Here is a 21,028-nt window from a genome sequence, read left to right on the forward strand (position 1 = left end):
CAAAAGCAGTCTGTTTGCTGCTGAGGACTGGGAGGTAGAAGCAGGAAAACGACCAGGCATCTAGGCCAGAAAGCCCAACTGGGCCCACTGTGGTGGTGAGAAGATCGAGGCAGCATTGTCTGTCCCCCTGGGGACCAGTTAGAGGAGACATTTTGTACACAGAGGACAGTCTGTTTTAATGCCGGGAAAACCGACCCATGTACTATACTGGACAATACAGAAAAACAAGAACCACCAATTGGCCACTACTAGACAGGGGCACTGGTTTCCAAAATTTAAAGCAAATCTAAAGGAGATTAAAGAGTCATTACAAGTAAATGCTATACTTGATTCTAAGGCTAGATCTTGCACCAAAGGCGGGGAGGGGGAGTGCTGTAAAAGACATAATTGGGCCAAAGGACAAAGCTGAAATACCAATGGCAGATCTGACGAAAGTACTGAATCAATGTTACATTAACTGAAGTTGATAACTGCACTGGGGCTTGGTTAGAAAATACACCATATAGGGTCAATGGGCCATGACGTACACAACTACTCTCAAAAGTTCAGCAAAGGAACTATGTACGCATATATTTGCGTGTGTGTGTGTGCATATATATGCAGACTAACTGTAAATAATAAAGCAAACGGGGCAAAATGTTAACATTGGCAGCGTTTGGGTAAAGGGTAGAAGAATGTTCTTTGTACTACTTTCTCTGCAATCTTTGTGTCAATTGGAAATTGTTTCCAAATAGAAAGTCTTTGGAAACTTCATCTGTTGGGGGCACCTGGGTGGCTCAGTCGGTTAAGTATCCAACTCCTGATTTGGCTCAGGTCACGATCTTATGGTTCGTGGGATTGAGCCCCACGTCACAGCTCTGTGCAAACAGTGTGGGGCCTGCTTGGGATTCTCTCTCTGCCCTCTCTCAGCCCTCCTCCTCCAAAATAAACAAACATTTAAAAAAAAAAAAAAAAAACTTCATCTGTTGGATCGGTACTCTCCAACTCTGCTCCTCAATGCTCCCAGGGGGCTGGGCAAATAGAAAGGAAGGAAAGGATAAGACAGGCAAAAGGAGACTGACTTGTCAGCCTCTCGCATGCCAGGTTTACTAACACACACTGTGAAAAGGGATAGTATGTAGCATAGGCATTAAAACCCTTGCATCTGCTGGCTGGGCAACAAACATATCCCACTAGGAGCTAAAATACATGTAAGTTATATGCTTATTTATTTATATTACAGTAGAAGGCTTTAATTATACAGCCAAAAAAGCAACTGATAAGAATAGTTATTCTGCAAGAAACTGTCTAAAATAAATGAGTAATACAGCCCAAAATAGGCTCTCTCGTCACAATTCCATCTGCTTCTTTTTCCCAGGTACATACCCCAGGAGGACGGATATTTATATCTGCATGCCTAGTCAATTAAATGCAAAAGATGTCGAGCCCATAACACAAGGCATACTATCAAGAAATCCTAAAGCAGGAGTGCAGAATCTTAAGAGAGAAATGCAAATTCCAGAGAAGAGCAAGTCCAACCTCAAAATGAAGTCCAGGGAGAGTATCTTGCCCCAAATCAACCTGCTATTGGTCAAGTGAAGGCCCCGGAGCAGGGCCACCAGAGCCCTCTCCCAGCGACAGCTCCTCTATCCTTTAAAGGAGGACACTGAGTTCTAGGGCTATAAGGATGATGTGTGAGCTGGCATTACCTTGCACGGAATGAAATTGGGTAACAAACGAGTGTGAGGTTGATGGGTCACTAGAAACACACGCTGCAAATCTAAAATCCCAATCAACACAAGTCATATGTACGCTACATGGCTCATGCTACCTGCAACTGTTTAAGAGCAAATTTGTAAAACCTATATACCACCTTCATCCCGAATATTTCCCAGACAGAACTGGCATTTTATTTTTAATGTTTATTTTTGAGAGAGAGAGAGAGACACCATGTGAGTGGGGGAGGGGCAGAGAGAGCAGGGAAACACAGAATCCGAAGCAGGCTCCAGGCTCTGAGCTGTCAGCACAGAGCCTGATGTGGGATTCGAACCCACGAATCATACGATCATGACCTAAGTGGAAGTCGAACGCTTGACCAACTGAGCCACCCAGGTGCCCCAGAACTGGCATTTTAAATAACAGTTAAGATAACATTCATTTCATTTTGCCAAAATCTCCAGACTGGATTCCAGACTGTTGGGATCTGAGGGGGCATAATCACTTCCTTTCTCCCACCAGGGGCGGCCCGGGCTCTATCTCTATCCGCCTGCTACAGTCTCAAGCAACCGAGTGCGATCGAAGTCCAACACCCTCGTCCTGACCTGCAAAGCTGCAAAGCCTCCTCCTGCCCACCCTGAACGGGCCTGACCCAGACAGGCGGGAGCAACAACAGGAAGTCAGGACACAGCGGGAGACAAGCTTCTCTTGAGGATAAGCAGGTGAGAAGTCCAAGGACAAAGCCAGGAGTGTTCTGACGCAGTGACCTCACACCTGGGAAATGTGGGCCAATGGTGTTGGGCTCTCCCCAGTGCACCCACCATAAATAAATCCGGAACTACATCCCTCTTGGGGGAAGGAAAAAACGAGAGGGGGAAGCCCAGAGCTCAGAGGAATGTGCTCCAATGCTGCTCCCACCTAGGGTACAGAGGACAACCACTAGGACGCGCGCCAAACTAGGAATATGGACGCAGGCGCAACACAGTGGATGTACATACTTTAATGTCACGGAGTTGTGCGTTTTTAAATGGTAAATTTTATGTTTATCTTGCCACACACAAAAAAAATAAACTCTTAAGACTGGGGGGAAAGTATGTGAAGGTGCCATTTCCAATACATTAAAATAGCTATAAAGGATGCTTAAGTAAACAGTACATAAACATTAAATAATTCTACAAATGTGACTTATAAATCCTATAAAGAGACAAAAATAATGAAGGATGTAGGTAGCAAAAAATAAATAAATAAATAAGACAAAAATAAAATCTAAGTTGGTGATAACTTTTTTCCTACCCTTCCACCCCAAAAAAGATATTACAACAATAAAGTGATTTTTTAACTTTTTAAATTTGCAACAATTTTCTTAAGACTACCCAATGCTGAGGAGTGTATCTATCTACAGCTGGTAGGAAGAATAAACTGGCATAAACTTTGTAGAAAATATCTGATGACATATCTTAAACATGTACATACTAAATCTAAAACTACGTTAAAAATAAAAGGTTTACTAAAAAAAATCTTCATACCCTTGGGTCCTTCTGGGAGACTAGCGTAAGGCAATTTTCTGAAATACAGAAAAAGTTCTTTGCAAAATCATTAATCACATATTATTTACAATGGCAAAAAAAATGGAACAATCTAACTGCCCAAAAATCCATGCAATGCAACATTACACAGCCTCTGTAAATATTTATGAAGTATTTGACGATTTGGAAAACCACTTCTACTAGAACGTTACATGGAAAAAGTAGAAGAAAAAAAAGTGCATTTACAGTGTGATCTCAGCCATGTTTAAAAAGTACATAGGAGGGGCGCCCGGGTGGCTCAGTCGGTTAAGCATCCAACTTCGGCTCAGGTCATGATCTCGCAGTTCGTGAGTTCAAGCCCCACGTCGGGCTCTGTGCTGACAGCTCAGAGACTGGAGTCAGCTTCAGATTCTGTGTCTCCCCCTCTCTCTCTGCTCCTCCCCCGCTCTCTCTCTCAAAAATAAATTTTAAAAAAACATTTTTAATAGTACATAGGAAAAAAGACTCTAGCAGGAAACAAAATCCAAGAGGTTAAATCCAAGGATGGTGAACTCTTCTCTAATTTGTACTTATCACAATAGTCTACAGAGTTCAAAGTGCTTTTTACCGTCAGGGGAAAAAAAAAATAACTGAGCAAAACCAAGAGGTGGCAGAGAAGCCTCTGTGACGGCACCAGCACCTACTCCAATTACCAAATGGTAGGGGAATGAAGCAGCTACAAAAACTAAGCAAACTCACTGGCCACCAATCCCGGACGGCTGGATGACTACAGCTCCTTGTAAAACTAAATCCCCACAGGAGAAATCCCCATACTATTTGTACAACCCTTCTGGACTAAAATGACTTCAAGATATGATGTTTAAATTAAATAAATAAATCCTTGAAAGATCCCTTACTTTGTCTTTCTTGAAAGTCAGGATGCAGAACGTACGTGAATAATTTCCTGGGCTGTACAGAAGCGGCTCCTTTCATCGTGAATTAAATAAAAGCCTTCTGGAGTCTCTGTCGTCACAGAAATCACCTGTGCTGCCGAGCAAGCTCCTGTTCTTCAACATCTAAAAGCTTCCATTGCCGTGAATGGACCCCTCTTCCATACGTAGCTGGGGCTCCATCTGCCCGAAATGGCCCTTCTGCTTCTCCACTTCAAGCCCCAAATCCTTCTGCCATGAAACTCAGCCCCGGTGTCAACTCCTTCAGGAAGCCTTCCGTTACAACTCTCCAATTTGGCCAGGCCTTTTTTTTTTTTTTTTTTTTTTTTAAGTACAGGTGTACCTCCTACAAGGCTCTATTTCTGCACTTATCCCCCAGCACAGTAATCATTTGTTGACACGCACATCTCCTCATCCAGGGTTAGAAACTTCCAGACGTTATAAACTTCTAAAACTTTCCTTTCCCATCCTCACATTCAACAAATGTAGACCAGATGCGTTCCCAATTATTTTGCAACGCTATCACAAGCCAGCCTCCAAATTCACCAACAATGCTTCCTCACCCCGACTTTCCATTTGGGTAAAGAATTACAAAGCACGCACATGTCCGCGCATAGACTTCACACCCAAAATTAAATGTCTTTTCGATTTCCCTTACATCGTCAGCAGTATCTGCAGCAGCCTAGCACACACCCACCATTACGAACTGCTTTCCTTTCTTTCTACACCTGGGGCACGGGGAGTCCAAGACCCCCAAACATTCAACTCTTTAATTTATCCATAACTTCTATTTCCTCACTAAGAACTTTAACTTCTTATCTTTTCGTTTGCATTACCAATTCCACTGGTTGAATTTCTCTGGGGGATTATGTTCCATCAAGTAATGAAGACTTGGACACTGCCCTAGTCACAACCCAGAACAGTAAAGAACCAGCATCAGGCTGCATGGAGCTAGGAGTTCAGCTGGGCCCTCTAGCTAGCCAGCGAGGTGACTTGTTCTAGACACTGCAAGACACACCTTTTAAAAAGAAAAAAAACTTATCAAAACCTTTGAAGGTCACTGACAATCATCAAAGCCACAAGTGTTAAATGTCAAGGGTCCTACGAAGTGTGCCGATAAAAGTGGGCCACTCAAAGCCCTTTCACTTTCAATCTGTTCACTGTCAAGATATAAGAAGGGATTCTTTTTTCTCAAAATGTTTTCTGATAGTTCTTCGAGGTCTTTAAAAGCCTTAAGTTTCTTCTCTTCATAAGAAGTCTCCTTTACAGTTACACGGGGAGGGGATTTATCAGCCCTTCCCAGCAAAGCATGTCGGTCCACAAGGGTCTGGACACACACCAGTCGCCCCCACAGTAAAATGAGCTGAAGGGCACCTGGCGTTCCCCAAAGATAACATATGTGCCTGGGTCTTTAATTTGCTTGTGAAGACTGGGGAGGGCAGGTAGCTGGGAGAGACGAGAGAAAGGAAGAAAGAATATATATTGATTTTTAAACAGTAAATGTTTAAAGTGAACCCAAGAGATTCAAGGAATTTCGGATTCACAGGGAGCTGCCATGACCTATAGCCCCAGGACAGGTGCCTTCCTTTAACCAGGCACAGGCGCTCTCTGCCATGAATCTCAGTGGAACATCAGAGAAACCCTAAGCATAACTGGTAAACTCCCTTATGAAATTACTTCACATATCCTTTGGCATTCTAAATTCACACTCTGGTTCATAAACCCAGTTAACAAATGACCAGAAAAACCGCTTCACCGAGGTGAGCTCCACAGCTTTCTGGCAATGGAACTGCTTTCCTACAATTAAACCTGTTCTTACGTTACATTATGACAAACATGAAGCCAAGCAGGGAAGAATATGGTCTTAACCAGGTGGATCATTAGACCAAAGTTCAGAAAACGATGAAGTCTTATCCCTAAGACAGTCATGTTAGGTCCACAACATTAGCATATGTGAAGTGTCAGTGTTCTTATTCTGACTCAAATCAGCAGCATGAGATTCTTCAACGAAATGTGCAGGCCCTTCCAAACGTTAATTTTATCAATTCTAAAATTCAGCCAAATTACATTTTTTTAATTGCTGGCTGACCCCACAGAAAAATGTACAAAGATCAGGAGACCAGAAATGGTCAGCAGACATGGGGGAAAATGCATATGGCAATAAAATATCAAAAGATGTTCCACTTCACTCACAACCACAGAAAGGATCCCAAAAGTAATGACTGACATGCCATTTTCACCTCTCAAATTAGAAAGTTTTCATGGTTGGCCAGAAGGTAGGAAAACAGGAAGTATCCCATTAATGAGAGTAGAAACCCATAAAATCATTTTGTAGGAATAGCACCAGCTGCCAGAATTTTTCAATACACTGTTCACCCCACAATTCTTCTAGAAATCTATCCTATAGTCTCACAAAGTGGACAAAGATATATTCAATGTGTTTATTGCAGTATTAGCACCAAGCACTAGGAATCTAAAATAGTCAACATTACGGAACTAGGTAAATACCTTAAGGCAGGCATACCACATTCTAGGGCAAAACAATAAAAAAATAATAATAATCCACAATAAAAGATATCCTAATTGAGTTACTGAACTTCAGCAACACAGATTTCTTCTAACAACCATGCAAAAAGGCAAGCTCTAACTGGGGTAAAGGCACATTATAGGAATTAGGGCTGAACCCACTTTTCCACACAACATCATTCAATGGCAGAAAACAATTAAGTATCAACAAAATTCTTCAGAAAAGAATGTATGACCCATGAGTATTTATGAATAAGAATGACAGGCATTTCCAAACATAAAATAACTTAGGGAATATAGCAACTAAAACTATTTTAAAAAATTATCAGCTATTCAATGCGGCATCAATTAAAAGAATCAACAAAATACTCAATCCCAGATAGTGGAACAATGTCTAAGGATCTGAAGGAAAGAGTGCACAAACCAAGAATTTTACACCCAGCCAAGATGTCCTTCAAGCATAAAAGTAGGCATTCTTATTTCACCAAATAAGTCACCCTTTTTAAAAACTGACAATCAAATCTAGCCAACAGGAAGATGAATTAAAGACTTCAGATATGGGGGTGCCTGGGTGGCTCAGTCAGTTGAGCATCCGACTTCGGCTCAGGTCATGATCTCATGGTTCGTGGGTTCGAGCCCTGCGCTGGGCTCTGTGCTGACGGCTCAGAGCCTGGAGCCTGCCCCTGATTCTGTTTTTCCCCACTCTCTCTTCCCCTCCCCTGCCCACACTGTCTATGCCTCTCTCAAAAATGAATAAACATTAAAAATTAAAAAAAAAAAAAAAGACTTCAGATATGGAGGGGCGCCTGGGTGACTCAGTTGGTTAAGTGTCTGGCCTTGGCTCAGGTCATGATCTTAAGGTTCATGAGTTCGAGCCCTCCCATTAGGCTCACTGCTTTCAGCACAGAGCCTGTTTCAGATCCTCTGTCCCCTCTCATTCTGCCCCTCTCCCACTGGTTCTCTCTCTATTACTATTAACTAAATAAACTGGGGAAAAAAAGACTTCAGATATGGAAAGACCACAGTTAAAAGAACCAGTGGAGAACAATGAATCCTTAAATCTAAAACGAAAACTACATACTAAGGAAATTATGGTTATGGAACAAATTATAAATGCTCTAAAGACCCTGGCAAAGTAAAATAATAATCAACAGTGAGAAAGGGAAAATAGAAGAAGTGCAAATGTTCTTATTTTTCCTTTAAGGTCACTGATACTGCCTAGAATTGAAACATGGAACATATTTATTAAAAAATGATGCCATCTTGGGGTGCCTAGGAGGCACAGTCAGTTAAGCATCCACCTCTTGATCTCAGCTCTGGTCATGACCTTGCAGTCATGGGATCAAGCTCGGTGTCTGGCTCTGTGCTAAGCACGGAGCCTACTTGGGATGGATTCTCTCTCACGCTCTCTCTCTGTCCCTCCCCTGCTCGTATGTGCGCATGTGCACTCTTTCTCTCGCTCAAAATAAACATTTTTTTTAAATAGGGGCATCTGGGTGGTTCAATTAAGCATCCAACTCTTGATTTCAGTTCAGTTCATGATCTCATGATTTGTGAGATCAAACCCCTCATTATGTTCTGCACTGACAGCAGAGCCTACTTGAGGTTCTCCCTCTCTCTGCCCCTTCCCCTGCACACACTCTCTCTTGCACTCATTCACTCTAAATAAATAACAAAGTAAAATAGACAAAATAAAAGTGATTCCATCTTCTTGAAGTCTTTCATAATCTTTTTCCTTAACCTCCATGGATTTATCAAGAGCTAATAATTACTAAAGCAAAGATTTACTTGAAATTTGACAAGTCCTTGTTCAGTTTCACTAGCTTCCTTTATTCGCTATGAAATGCAAGTGACCTCTCAGGGGCGCTACGCTTGTGAAAACAGTCAATCTCATAAGGTCACACACGGATTACACTCCTACACCATCCTCAAACTGACAAAGCTAGAGAGCAAGAGGTGAGTGGACGCTGGAGGCGTGGGGGCTGGGCACAGAGAGTACTAGGCTGGCGGGGGTCCTTCTGTGGTGCTGGGCAGCTCCGGATCTTGACTGCGGCAGTTACATCCGTCAGTACGTCGACCAAACCACACGGAACCATACACACACGTGAGTGCAGGTTAAAAACAGGTGAAAACTAAGCAAGGTCTCCAGTCCAGTCGGTAACTGCCGGGCACCAGTGTCAACTTCCTGGTTTTGCTATTGCACACAGCTATGGAAGGTGTCACCACTGGGAACCTGTGGTCCTCCTTTTGCAACCTTCTGTGAGTATTTAATTACTCCAAAAGGTATGGCTTTTTTAAAAAATGCAATAGTAAACTGATTTTTCTTTTATTTTAAAACTAACATGATCCCCCAAATCAGCATGATCACTTTTTAAATGAAAGCACTCTAGAACTCCATCTTGCTTATCCAGGTAGAGACATACATACGAAGACATACAGATGTTTATATAATGTTAATTAGTTTAGGGCAGTGGGATTAGGGCTGACTTTTTTCCCATCTTCTTTGTACCTTTTAATCCTTAACTTTTAAAAAGCACATGTCATTCTTAAAGAAATTATCCAGTTGTTACTTAAAAGTTTTTTTTAACATTTATTTATTTTTGATTGACATGGAGAGACCGAGCATGAGCGGGGGAAGGGCTGAGAGAGAAAGAGACACAGAATCTGAAACAAGCTCCAGGCTCTGAGCTGCAAACACAGAGTCTGATGCAGGGCTAGAACTCAAAACTGTGACATCATGACCTAAGCCAAAGCTGGACACTTAACCAACCGAGCCACCCAGGTGCCCCAGTTGTTACTCTTTTTTAAACAGATAGATCGAGCGATCTTCCCAGGTCTAATTTCTAATCAATTTAGAAACCAATGATTTTTTGTTTCCCCAGCTGCAGTTAGCTAATAAAATACCTTTACCTTTTCAGGGAGTTGGAGACCAGAGATCTTTTTCATGATAACCTTCATGTTAAAAGGCAGCAGGCTGGGGCACCTGGGTGACTCAGTCAGTTAAGCATCTGACTCTTGATCTTTACTCAGGTCACGATCTCACTGCTTGTGAGTTCGAGCCCCGCATCAGGCTCTGTGCTAACACTGCGGAGCCTGCTTGGATTCTCTCTCTCCCATTCTCTCTGCTCCTACCCCGCTCACACTCTCTCTCTCTCTCTCTCTCTCTCTCTCAAAAATAAAAATAAATAAATATTTTTTAAAAAGGCAGCAGGCTGCTCTCATGTAACGAGCATCTACACATGCTAAACCTAATGGACTTGAGCGAACTGACCGGCACAAAGAAATGAACCCACTGTCCTTTCTGCCCAGGTGCTGTGATGTGGTCCAGCCACCACTATATGCCCAAGAGTCATGCTGTGTCTAGTCTATCACAGTAGAGGACATGCAGACACCTAGTTTCTCCTCAGTTATGAGCAAAACTTTTACCATCCTGCCTTTTGTTACTTTACAATTTTAAGGTTAGATGACGAGATGCACTATTTTTCCTGGGAAAACACACCCAATTGGGCTACATTTCAAGTAAATACATCTGTCAATGCCCACTGGCTTAAGAAACCTAGTGATGCAGAAAAAACATGGGCTGTGGAGTTAGAACATTGGATCTGAATCTCATTTCTATCAACTTGCTGTGTATCTGGACGAGGTCCATACATTATCCTCCCTGACCCCCAGTGGCCTCCTCTTCCCAACTGTGCAGTGGGAACAGAGAAGACCCACCTTGTGGGGCTGCCATCAAGTTAAATGAGGTACCACGTGCAGTGGACATGAGGGCCCGTCAACAATGGCTGCTGCTTAGTGTAATTATCTCACACACACACACACACACACACACACACACACACACACCCCTTCTGCTCCCTCTGACCCCCAGCTTCCTTCCTTTCCCATCAGCCTCCTGCCACCTCCCTCACTTCCCTCTGCTCAGTGAGTTTCCTCAGTATCCACACCCCCCTCCCTCCCCACACCCCATCCCTCCTGCGCCCCAGCACTGCTTCCAGCAGCAGTCAGGGTTAGGAGCCTCCCCATAAGCATACCATCTATGCAGCATTTCTAACAACTTCCCCTCCTTGCCTGTCCCCCACATCTACCTGCCTAGGGGGAAAAGCGGTTCTGTGAGTGTGCTGGCTCTGGAAAAACAGGGTGCCCACAATCTTCTTACTCTACTGCAATCCTACCACACTCTCTAAAAACCGCCATTGTCATTTACTACAGTCAAGGGCCGCCTTGACCTTCTTGGATTTTTCTTTTACCACCTGACTCTCTTGACTGCCTCAGTTATCTGCAGAATGCTTACCAGACACTGGAAATGCAGAGGCATACAACTCATCCTGACACGGACTCTTAAAGACAAGAACTAATCCTCTCCACCGGCCGACTTGGAAGTGGGACTAAAGAAAGAAGAGTTGCAGGTGCCTGGGTGGCTCAGTCAGTTAAGCGTCTGACTTCGGCTCAGGTCATAATCTCGCGGTTCATGGGTTCGAGCCTCGCATCCGTGCTCTGTGCTGACAGTTAGCTCAGAGCCTGGAGCCTGCCTCGGATTCTGTGTCTCCCTCTCTCTCTGACCCTCCCCTGCTCACGCTCTTTCTTTCTCTCTGTCTCTCTCAGAAATAAATAAAACATTTAAAAAAATAAAATAAAGGAAGAAGAGTTGAAGACTGCACATCGCATTTTTCAAACTTCTGAACTGACACTAGAAGAATGTAGTCTTATTAATTCCTGTATAATAAAATAAATAAGAATAAAAGCCAAAAAGAAAAAACATAACTGTAATCAAAGAGGACAAATGCTAGAGGCACCTGGGTGGCTCAGTCGGTTAAGCATCCAACTTCGGCTCGGGTCATGATCTCACAGTTTGTGGGTTCGGGCCCCACGTCGGGCTCTGTGCTGACACCTAACTCAGAGACTGGAAACTGCTTCACATTCTGTGTCTTCCATTCTCTCTGACTCTCCCCTGCTCACGCTGCCTCTCTCTCTCAGAAATAAAACATTAAAAAAAAAAAAAAGATGACAAATGCTACACTACTATCTGAAAAGCCTCCGAAAGGTGATGTTTATGGTGACCTTGAAATGGTGGGGAAGGTGTCACCTGCAAAAATGAAGAAAAGGACATCAGAGCAGAGGGAACAGCACTGAGCAAAGACAGAAGTATGAAGAGTACTCAGTGTTCTGGGAATGACAGGTGGTTTGCTCCGGGTAGAGAACGTGTATAATTGGCAAGTCTTTTAAAGATATTCCAGGGGTTGGGGCACCTGGGTGGCTTAGCCGGTTGGGTGTCCGACTTTCGCTTGGGTCATGATCTCGCGGTTCATGGGTTCGAGCCCCACGTCAGGCTCTGTGCTGACTGCCAGCTCAGAGCCTGGAGCCTGTTTCGGAGTCTATCACTCCCTCTCTCTCTGACCCTCCTCTGCTCACGCTGTCTCTCTCTCCTAGAGATAAATAAAACATTAAAAAAAAAAATCGACTGTCGCTGAAGCGTTAGTGCAGCTAAAGTTTAAAAAAAAAAAAAAAAAAGATATTCCAGGGGCACCTGGGTGGCTCAGTTGGCTAAGTATCCAACTTTGGCTCAGGTCATGATCTCACGGTCTGTGAGTTCGAGCCCCACGTCGGGCCCTGTGCTGACAGCTGGGAGCCTGGAGATTCTATGTCTCCCCCTCTCTCTCTGCCCCTCCCCCGCTCACACTCAAAATAAATAAAATTAATAAATCTCAAAAATAAACATTAAAAAATAAATACAAGATATTCCAAATACATCACTGTAAGCATTTAATAAATTATCTTCATCCGTGCTGGGCGGGCTAAAAGTGAAATTGTGAAAATCCGGGGCCCAAGCGCTTCCCACCACTCTGTGGAAAGATTGCCTCTCTGCTCTGAATGATTTGGGGTCAAATGGCATGCTCCCATCTGAGCTCCGGGAGGTGCTCTGGCAGGAACTGCGGAAGGTGGACTGGCAGAGAGAGAACCTGGAAGGTGTCAAGACACCAAGAGCAAAAGCAAGAGACAATGGCCTGACCAAAGTGGAGGGAATGGAGGGAACGGCGGGGGTCAGAACACCAGCCAGCGGAGCACCCCCAGGTCTACAAGCATAAGGTAAAGAGGAAGTTAAAGATGACTCAGGCTTACCACCTAAGTGTCCAGCAAATAAGGTCACAAACAGAACCAGGGCGGGGGGGAGGAGGCACTAACCTGAGGTGAAGATGGTGGACTTGGCTTAGACATGTTTAATCTGATGGCTACCGGACACTGGTGGATACGAACGGCTAGAGAGTAAGGCTGAGTCCTCCCTGGCCAAAGGTCCTGGCTGAAGCCATGAGAATACCAAGGCAGACTGATCTGAGACAGTAATATTGGGCGGGGGAGGGGGAAGGAAAAAAAGGTATTTCAGAAAAGAAAAAGAAGTTGAGTGGTGGCCAAAGGCCAAAAGGCACAAGGACTGGAAAGAGGTCATTTATACCAGCGTCCACACCCACAAGTTATGGGTGATCTTGAAAAGTGGGGCAGACTGACAGGCAGTCTGCGGTGGGTCGTGAAAGGTGCAGGAGGAGAACACCATCTATGAGCTCAGGAGCCCCTCCCTTGCACCCTGAGCCTGTGCTGTCACATCTCCCTTGACTTGAACACACATGTCAAGATCCGACTTCATGAACTGTCAAGACCCTTGTCCTGCCCAAGGCCAACCACCTGCATCTCAGTGCAGCACCCACTGCTCGCCTCCTCCCAGAGCAAAGCCCTTACTGTAGCTGCACGTGGCCCCTCTCCTGTCATCTTCCTGTCAGTTTCTTTACCTGTCATCTCCAATTCCACCAAATCCCAATCACCAATTAATTAAAACCTCCACTATTCCCAATCACCAGGTGAGAGACTTCCAAAATCCCTTCCCTCACTTTCCTTTGACACCCGTTTTCTGTTATCTTTGGGGATACGTATCTGATCTCTGTGACTATCTGCAAACAACTTTTCCAAACCCTTCAAGATTCCAATATGCCTCCTGGGAAACCTTCCCCGGCCCCTCTCCTCAGCCAGTCTCCTCAGATGTGCTGCCTTCTGCACACCTATGCATTCTTCTCCTATCACCCTTATCACGGTCTCTTGTAATCACCAGGGGACAGTTCCATCTGCCTCACTAAGCCCGCTCCTAGGGGACAGCCAAGATCAACCTGCTTGGGGTCAAAGTGTAACAGTTATGAGCTCTGACTCCACTCTGACTCTGGAGCCAGACTGCCTGGGTTTGAATCCCAGTTCCACCACTCAATTACAATGTGACCCTGAGAAGGTGCCTAACCTCTCAGGGCCCTTAATGTTCTCATCCATAAAATGAGAAATAAAAAGAGCCTCTACCTCCTGGCACTGCTTGGAAAAGTTAAGTGAGTGAACATATGAGAAATATATGGCATATGCTAGGCCCTAGAAATATTAACTATTATATTCTTAGATCCACAGTACCAAGGATTATAAGCTTGACCTAGGAAATCAATACATTATTCCATGAATGAACTGAGGCACTAAAAAGCTCTCGCTTACGTAGAAAACTACTTCTCTATGTATTACAGAGTTTTTGCTTTTACCAGTAAAGTAATTCCATCATTTGAACAACATCATGTCTGATTTTCTCAAAAGCTGTTAAAGCCATTTCTTGAGTGGTTCACCTGCCTCCCAGCCTCGCTGACAACGCGCTGCCTATAGAGCCTGTGAGTGTTGCTGAACCTTTCCCTGGCCTCTCTCCGCACCACCATGGCACAGTGCGCCACGTGACACCGTGAATGCACCAAGGGACGACACACCACTTGAGTGGCCAAACCTAAGGTGTGATTTTCGCCTCCTATTTCGGGATCACTCACAGAAGGCGACATTCAAACATGGCAAGTCTTTGTAACCAAAGCAATTTTCTAAGCAACTGGAGAAACACGAACTTAAGCAAGAACCTGATTTTGCACAAAACTTCCACAATAGCCAACAGCTCATTCAATAGGAAGTAACAACTTTTCAGAGAAGTAGTGGGAGCCTCTAAGGTATTACATCACTTAAGAACTCACGAATTCAACAACCACCAAAACAAACAATGAATTAATCAAACATAGTCACAGTATAGCTGTTCTGGAGACTCTGCACTTCAACTACAGACCTTGTTTTATAACTGGTTCTAAGTTTGCAGGTCAAGATCCGTCCTAGAGGGAGGGCTTAAAAGAAATATCCATACTCCCCAGCCCCCATCACCATCTACCTCAGAACCCAACATAACACAGTCAGACGACATCCCCAATCACGTTCCGTAACCTTTCACGTGAGGCAGCAGAGGTGCAGAGAGTCAGTCCCCAGCTTACGATGGTTTGGCTTTAGGAGGCTGCAAAAGCAATGCGCATTCAGTAGAAACCATACTCAGGTTCTGACTTTGGATGTTTTCCCGGTTAGTGAACAAGCAGTATGAAATCTCTCCTCATGCCGGGCGGTGGCAGTCAGCCGCAGCTCCCGGTCGACCATGGGATCAGCAGGGTCAACAACTGATATTCTTTATTTTCAGTACAATATTCAATAAATGACATGAGATGCTCAACACTAAAATAGGCTCTGTGCTAGATGACTCTGCCCAGCTGTAGGCTAACTTACATGTTCAGAATATGTTTAAGGCAGGCTATGCTATGATGTTCAGGTGTCTTCGGGGCATTTTTGACTTACATACAATATTTTCAACTTGCGGTGAGTTTCCCAGGACATAGCCCCCAGGAAATCGAGGAAGAGCTGCACTACCAAGAGTGAAGCTTTGGAGTAGAGCGCCTTGGTCCAAATGCCAGCTCCACCCAGTATCTACCGCAGGTCTGTCATCCCCCCCACCCCCCCTTGAGAGAATAACGTAAACTAGCAGGGCTGGTAAACCAGATCAGATACAGATACTGAATGACTGACTACAAGAAAAACAAACAAATGAGAAATCGCTAGCTTACAGCAGATACACAATAAATGGTGGTTTTCTCATATGACGCCATTTTCATGTCATTAGGATTGAAGTTTTACAAAGACATTAAAAAGGCGCCTGGGTGGCTCAGTCAGTTACAAGTGAGGGAAAAAAGTTCCTGGAGTAAAGAAAGCTGTGATCCCAGGGAAAAGAGCCTCCTCCTCTAAGATACACAACTGGCAACAACTTCCTTTCATTGTGGGGTCAAGGCCTGCCCTGTCCACACCTGACCCCGGGACACCTACAGGATATGAACCCCCCAGTATCAGAGCTGAAGAAAAGTCGTGATTAGAAGGTCCTATTCTCAGAGCGCCTGGGTGGCTCAGTTGGTTAAGCGTCTGACTCTTGATTTCGGCTCAGGTCATGATCTCATGGTTCATGAGTTCAAGCCCCAAGTTAGGCTCTGTGAAGGTGCAGAGTCTGCTTGGGATTCTCTCTCTCTCTGCCTGTACCCACTTGCACACTCTCAAAATAAAGTCATTTAAAAAAAAAAAAAAAGGCCCTATTCTCATCACATCCACTGTGGCCGCTCTCTGTGTGCTTAAGTATGTGAGGTCTAGGTTACAAAAACCTTGACTCGAAACTTACTCCCAGAAAAAGACGTACAAGGTAATCATAGAGTCAACTACTTTACAATAATTGCTCCAAGGTGGCCATTTTCATGATGCTCTGACTGCCCATTAATGAAATTGAAGGCAATGGTGCTTGCTTAGTTGATAACCAATGAAATTCTGCCCAGGAAACTACAGCAACATTCTTTGCAAACTCCCTGAGGGAAGAAGCTTATCTGCTCTTACATCTGACATTCCCTAGTAGGGGTGACTTAAAACCCACTGGAAGATCTGGACACCCCTAGGCACCACAGCATTACTCACAATAGCCAAAAGGTGCACGTTAACCCAGGTGTCCGTCAACAGATGACTGAACACACAGAAAGTGAGTTTATAGGAGTTTTCTGTGAACATCCACTCAGAATACCATTCAGTGTTCAAATGAAGGAATTTCTGACACATGCTACCCCACGGATGACCCTCCGGGACATTATGTCAAGTGACATAAAGCAGTCCTGAAAAGACCCAATGCTGCAGGGCTCCACTGATAGGGGATACTGAGTCAAATTCACAGAGAGAGAAAAAAAAGAGTGGTCGCCAGGGGATGGGGGAGAAAGGAATGAAGTTATTGTTTAATGGGTGCACTTTAAGTTTTGCGAGATGAAAAAGTTCTGGGGATGAAAATACAACCACCTGAACGTACAGCGACCCTTGAACAACATGGGTTTGAACCACACGGGTCCGCTTACACAGGTTTTTCTTCAGTAAACACAGCATAATACTGTAAATGTATTTCCTCTTCCTTATGATTTTCTTAATGACATTTTTTCTCTAGCTTACCTTCTTGGTAAGCATACGGAATATAATACACATAACACACAAAACCAACGTTCAGACTGTTGTCAGTAAGGCGTAGGGGGAGACTAAGAGTTACGTTTCGGGGGAGTCCCAAGTTATAAGGAATTCTCCACTGCATGGAGGTCAGCGCCCGTAACCCCCACATTGTTCAAGGGTCAAGTACGCTTAAACCGGTACACTTAAAAATCATTCAAATGGTGCATTTTATGTTTTGTGTATTTCACGATTTAAAAAGAAAAATAAGAAAATTAATTGGACGAACAGACGAAGGAAGAAATACGGAGTACTATTTCACCACTCACTCTCCTACCTCTGGATTCTTCGGTGGGGCGTTCCTAGCTCCACCTATTACAGATGAGAAAAGTGGGACTCCCGAGGGTGTAAGTGATCTGCCACTGCATCACACAGAGTACCTAGTACACAGCACTGCTCAGCACTAGGTACTGACAAGGCCTAGGCCTGAGGTCTCCCTTCTACGCCCAGAACCTAACACAACACCCACAGCCTCCTTGAATGTTTTAAAAATCCCGCTGGCCTGAATGCCTACATCACGGATGTCACTGTGTCCCTGTCTCTACTAAATCCCTAAGAGGGGTAAACTGGGCCCTGGAAGTGCACAGACACTGGCCAGGCAATCAGCCGCTCCGCGGGGGGCTCACTGCATCCCAGGAGTTGGGGCAGATAAAGGTTAGGACAATTTCATCTTGGAGAGAACCGAACCTACCGGGGTAGAGAGATAAGGCTCAGAAATAATTACAACAAAAAAGACAAAAGGCTTAATAAACTGACGAGTGCATAAATCTACGGGAATACGGAGAGTATCTATGAGGCTGAAAAACGTGGCAAGTGTCTTCGGAAGAGGTGGCTTCTGAGCAGAGCTGGAAGGATGATGTTATCCAGACAAGTGACCTCTGCACACCGCACGCCCTCTGTTTCCGCATTTAGAAACCTGCAGCAGACCCCAGCCAGCTGTGTGTCACACCTAATAGAAGCTCTGAAGTCCAAGTGCCTGGGTGCAAATCGCGCCCCGGCCACTTAACAGTGACCTTGGGCTGGGTTACTAGCTGCTCTGTGCCTCAGTCTCCCCACTTCTGGAAGAGAGTTGGTGTGCTCATTAAATAACACACGTCCATCTTTCAGCACATAGTCAGCCCTCAATGAACACAGGCTAGCCCCCGGGCAAACGAGCCACATGGTAAGAGAGGCAGACGCCAGATGCAAGGGTAGTGCCGGCTGCGTTTCCAGGTCCCTCCCAGTCCTGAGACATCCCGGGGGGGGGGGGGGTGCGGGGGGGGGGGGGGGGCGCCGAGCCGGGGCTGCAAAGCCTGCACGCATGTGTCACTGCTGGGCTCGGCACGCGCCTCTCCCCGCCCCGAGGAGAAGCGATGGCTCAGCAGTCCCGGGGCCCGCTCCCACCCCTCAGGCCGGGCACCGGAGCGGACAGGGGCGCGGACCCCACTTACCATGCTGGCCGGGGGAGGGGCGGCTCAGGTGAGCTGGCTCTCAGGCTTCGGACACGTCCCGCTCGCACAGTTCAGGTCATGGTCCCAGCAGGTTTGGGAAGTCCCCCGCCCATGCAAAGAAACCGCTGCCCCACCCGGGCCCCGCGGGGACCCTCTAAAAAGAGCTCGGCCCCCCGGCCCGCCTCATCGGGGACCCCTGGAACAATTCATCTAGACCCTCCCGCCCCTCCCCAAGGAAACTGAAAAAAAAGCAGGAAATGGGGCTCGGAGGCCGGCGAGGAGGGCAGCGGCTCGGGGGGCCCCCCGCCCGGGCCCGACCCCCGAAGGGAGGCTCCGGGCCCAGGCAGGGGCTCCCGGCCTCCGCGTTCAGAGGCGGCTGCGGGCCCGGCCCCGAGGCTGAAGGGGCGGAGGCTGAAGGGGCCTCGGCGGCGCAGCCCGGGCGGCCGGCTCAGGGTAGAGGCCCGGGGGCCCGCGCTGTCCTCACCGCCTCAGCCCACACGGCCGCCGCCGCCCCCCGGAGCATCCCTGCGCGCGCCCGCCCCGGAGCCGCCCGCTCGCGCCGCGCGGCCGCCCCCGACCAACAGCCCCAACGCGCCGGAAGTGGCGAGCGCCCGGCGCGGCCCCACGGCGCGGCCGCCGGGCTGCGGCGCTGGAACCGGACCAATCCGGAATCGAGCGCGGAGGGGGTTGGGGGGGCGCGGGGCGGGGCCGCACCTGACGGCTCCCGTCTGGCCCCGCCCGCCGCCCGCCGCCCATCCACGCGGGCCGCCGGCCATGTTGGTAAAGGGCCCGCGCCTGCCATCTTAGTAAAGGGGCGGTTTCCCTTTCGCTTCGTAGGTTCATTCATTCCGCAGATCTTCCGGGAGCGTCCTGGCGCCGGGAGCCCGGGCCGGGAGTCTGCAGCCTCTGCCCTCCGCGCAGCTTGCAGTCCTTTAGTCCACGCGCGGTTTAGCCCTGCTATGGCTCAGGCGCTAGGACGATGCTGCAGTCGGCAAGACTGCTGTAGTCCCGGCGCGGGAGGAGGCAGAGAAACAAGGAAAGGGCAAATGAATACAGTAGCTGCAAGAAACGAGGAATGCTGTGAACGTTAGGAGCCCAACGAACTCGCAGCTGGCTGCGATAGAAAATGGAAGGGAGGGGATGAAAATGTAGACCGACACCTGAAGAATAAAGTCGATCGTGGAAAGCGTGTTCGCAGCCGAAGGAGCAGTAAGGGGCCTGGCTGGCTCAGTCGGTGGGAGCACCCTGGAGGATTCTTGATCTTGGGGTTATAAATTTGAGCCTCACTGAGTGAAGAGATTACTTCTAAAAAGTAATAAAGTGTTTAGGCCTGCTAAATTGGTGGAGCATGCTACTCTTGATCCTGGGGTTGTGAGTTCAAGCCCCATGTGGGGCGTAGAGATTACTTAATGAAATCTTTATATATGTAGGGTTTGTTTTTTTTTTTTTAATTTTAAGCTAAAGTTAACAGCGACTGCAGAGGATCTGAGAGGGCATAAATGAAATGAGTTCCTGTTCTATCCTCCAACGCGTTTTACTTGTGAAAGTGCTGTTTTTAGGTAAGAGGAGGAGGAGAGGCGCCTAGGTGTCTCTGTCAGTTAAGCCTCTGACTTCAGCTCAGGTCATGATCTTGCAATTTTGGGGTTGGAGCCCCACATCAGGCTCTTTGCTGTTGGTACAGAGCCTGCTTCAGATCCTCTGCCCCCCTTTTTCTCTACCCTGTTTGCTCTCTCTCCCTCAAAAAAAAAAAAAAGAAAAGAAATAAAAGCAGGAAAAAACCCCAAACAGCAGAGGTTGAGCCCTAGGGTGTGCCCACTGCATAGACTAGAGCATATCTGTATAACCCAGTATCTTTAAAAGTCCTGCAATAACCCTAATGGCCTAGAGGGCGTGGTAAACACAGATTGCCATCCCAGCCCCCATCTCTGAGATTCTAACTCAGTAGGTCTGGAAGTGGCCTAATAATTGACATTTGTTACAAGTTCCCAGGTGATGCTAATGCTTGCAGGTCCTGGGACCACACTTGGAGAATTACCAATAGAACTCCTGACCGCAGAAAATGAGAGCTTTGATTTATTCTTTCATCAAATATTTATTGCCACCCACTAAGTGACATCCACTGTTCTGAGGATTCAGTACGTGAAAACAGATACATATGTGCCCTTATGAAATAGGTTATTTTGAAAGCATTATACAATAATAAATTAGTTATATTTGTGAAAGAATGGGGGGCCTGGGTGGCTCAGCCAGTTAAGTATCTGACTCTTGATTTTAGCTCAGGTCATGATGCATTGTTTCATTAGATTGAGCATAGAGCCTGCTTGGGATTCTCTCTCTCTCTCTCTCTCTCTCTCTCTCTCTCTCTCTCTCTCCCTCTCTCCCCCTATCCTGCTGGCTTATGTTCTCTCTCTCTCTCTCTCTCTCAAAATAAATAAACATTAAAAAAAAAGTGTGAAAGAAAAATACAAAGCACCAAGAGAATTAATGGCCAAGAGAATCTAAATTAATCTCCAGGGTTGGAATGGGGAGGAGG

The 21,028-nt window shown here is 46.2% G+C and overlaps 1 protein-coding gene across 2 annotated transcripts in view; it reads right to left on the bottom strand.

Moving 5' to 3' along the window:
• The window catches only part of XPO6 (exportin 6), a 97,878-nt gene extending 78,812 nt beyond the window's left edge, over positions 1 to 19,066 (bottom strand). The window contains exon 1 of one of the 2 annotated variants that reach the window (XM_039247873.1): positions 18,496 to 19,066. In XM_039247873.1, the coding sequence (XP_039103804.1) occupies positions 18,496 to 18,498 (3 nt within the window). In that variant the 5' untranslated portion in view covers positions 18,499 to 19,066. The remainder of the gene's footprint in view (positions 1 to 18,495) is intronic. The other variant, XM_039247872.1, reaches the window with a different exon arrangement.
• Between the last annotated feature and the right edge of the window lie 1,962 nt (positions 19,067 to 21,028).

The sequence above is a fragment of the Hyaena hyaena genome, unplaced genomic scaffold, assembly GCF_003009895.1.
Source record: "Hyaena hyaena isolate Hyena2069 unplaced genomic scaffold, ASM300989v1 scaffold_306, whole genome shotgun sequence".
NCBI classification, from domain to species: domain Eukaryota; kingdom Metazoa; phylum Chordata; class Mammalia; order Carnivora; family Hyaenidae; genus Hyaena; species Hyaena hyaena.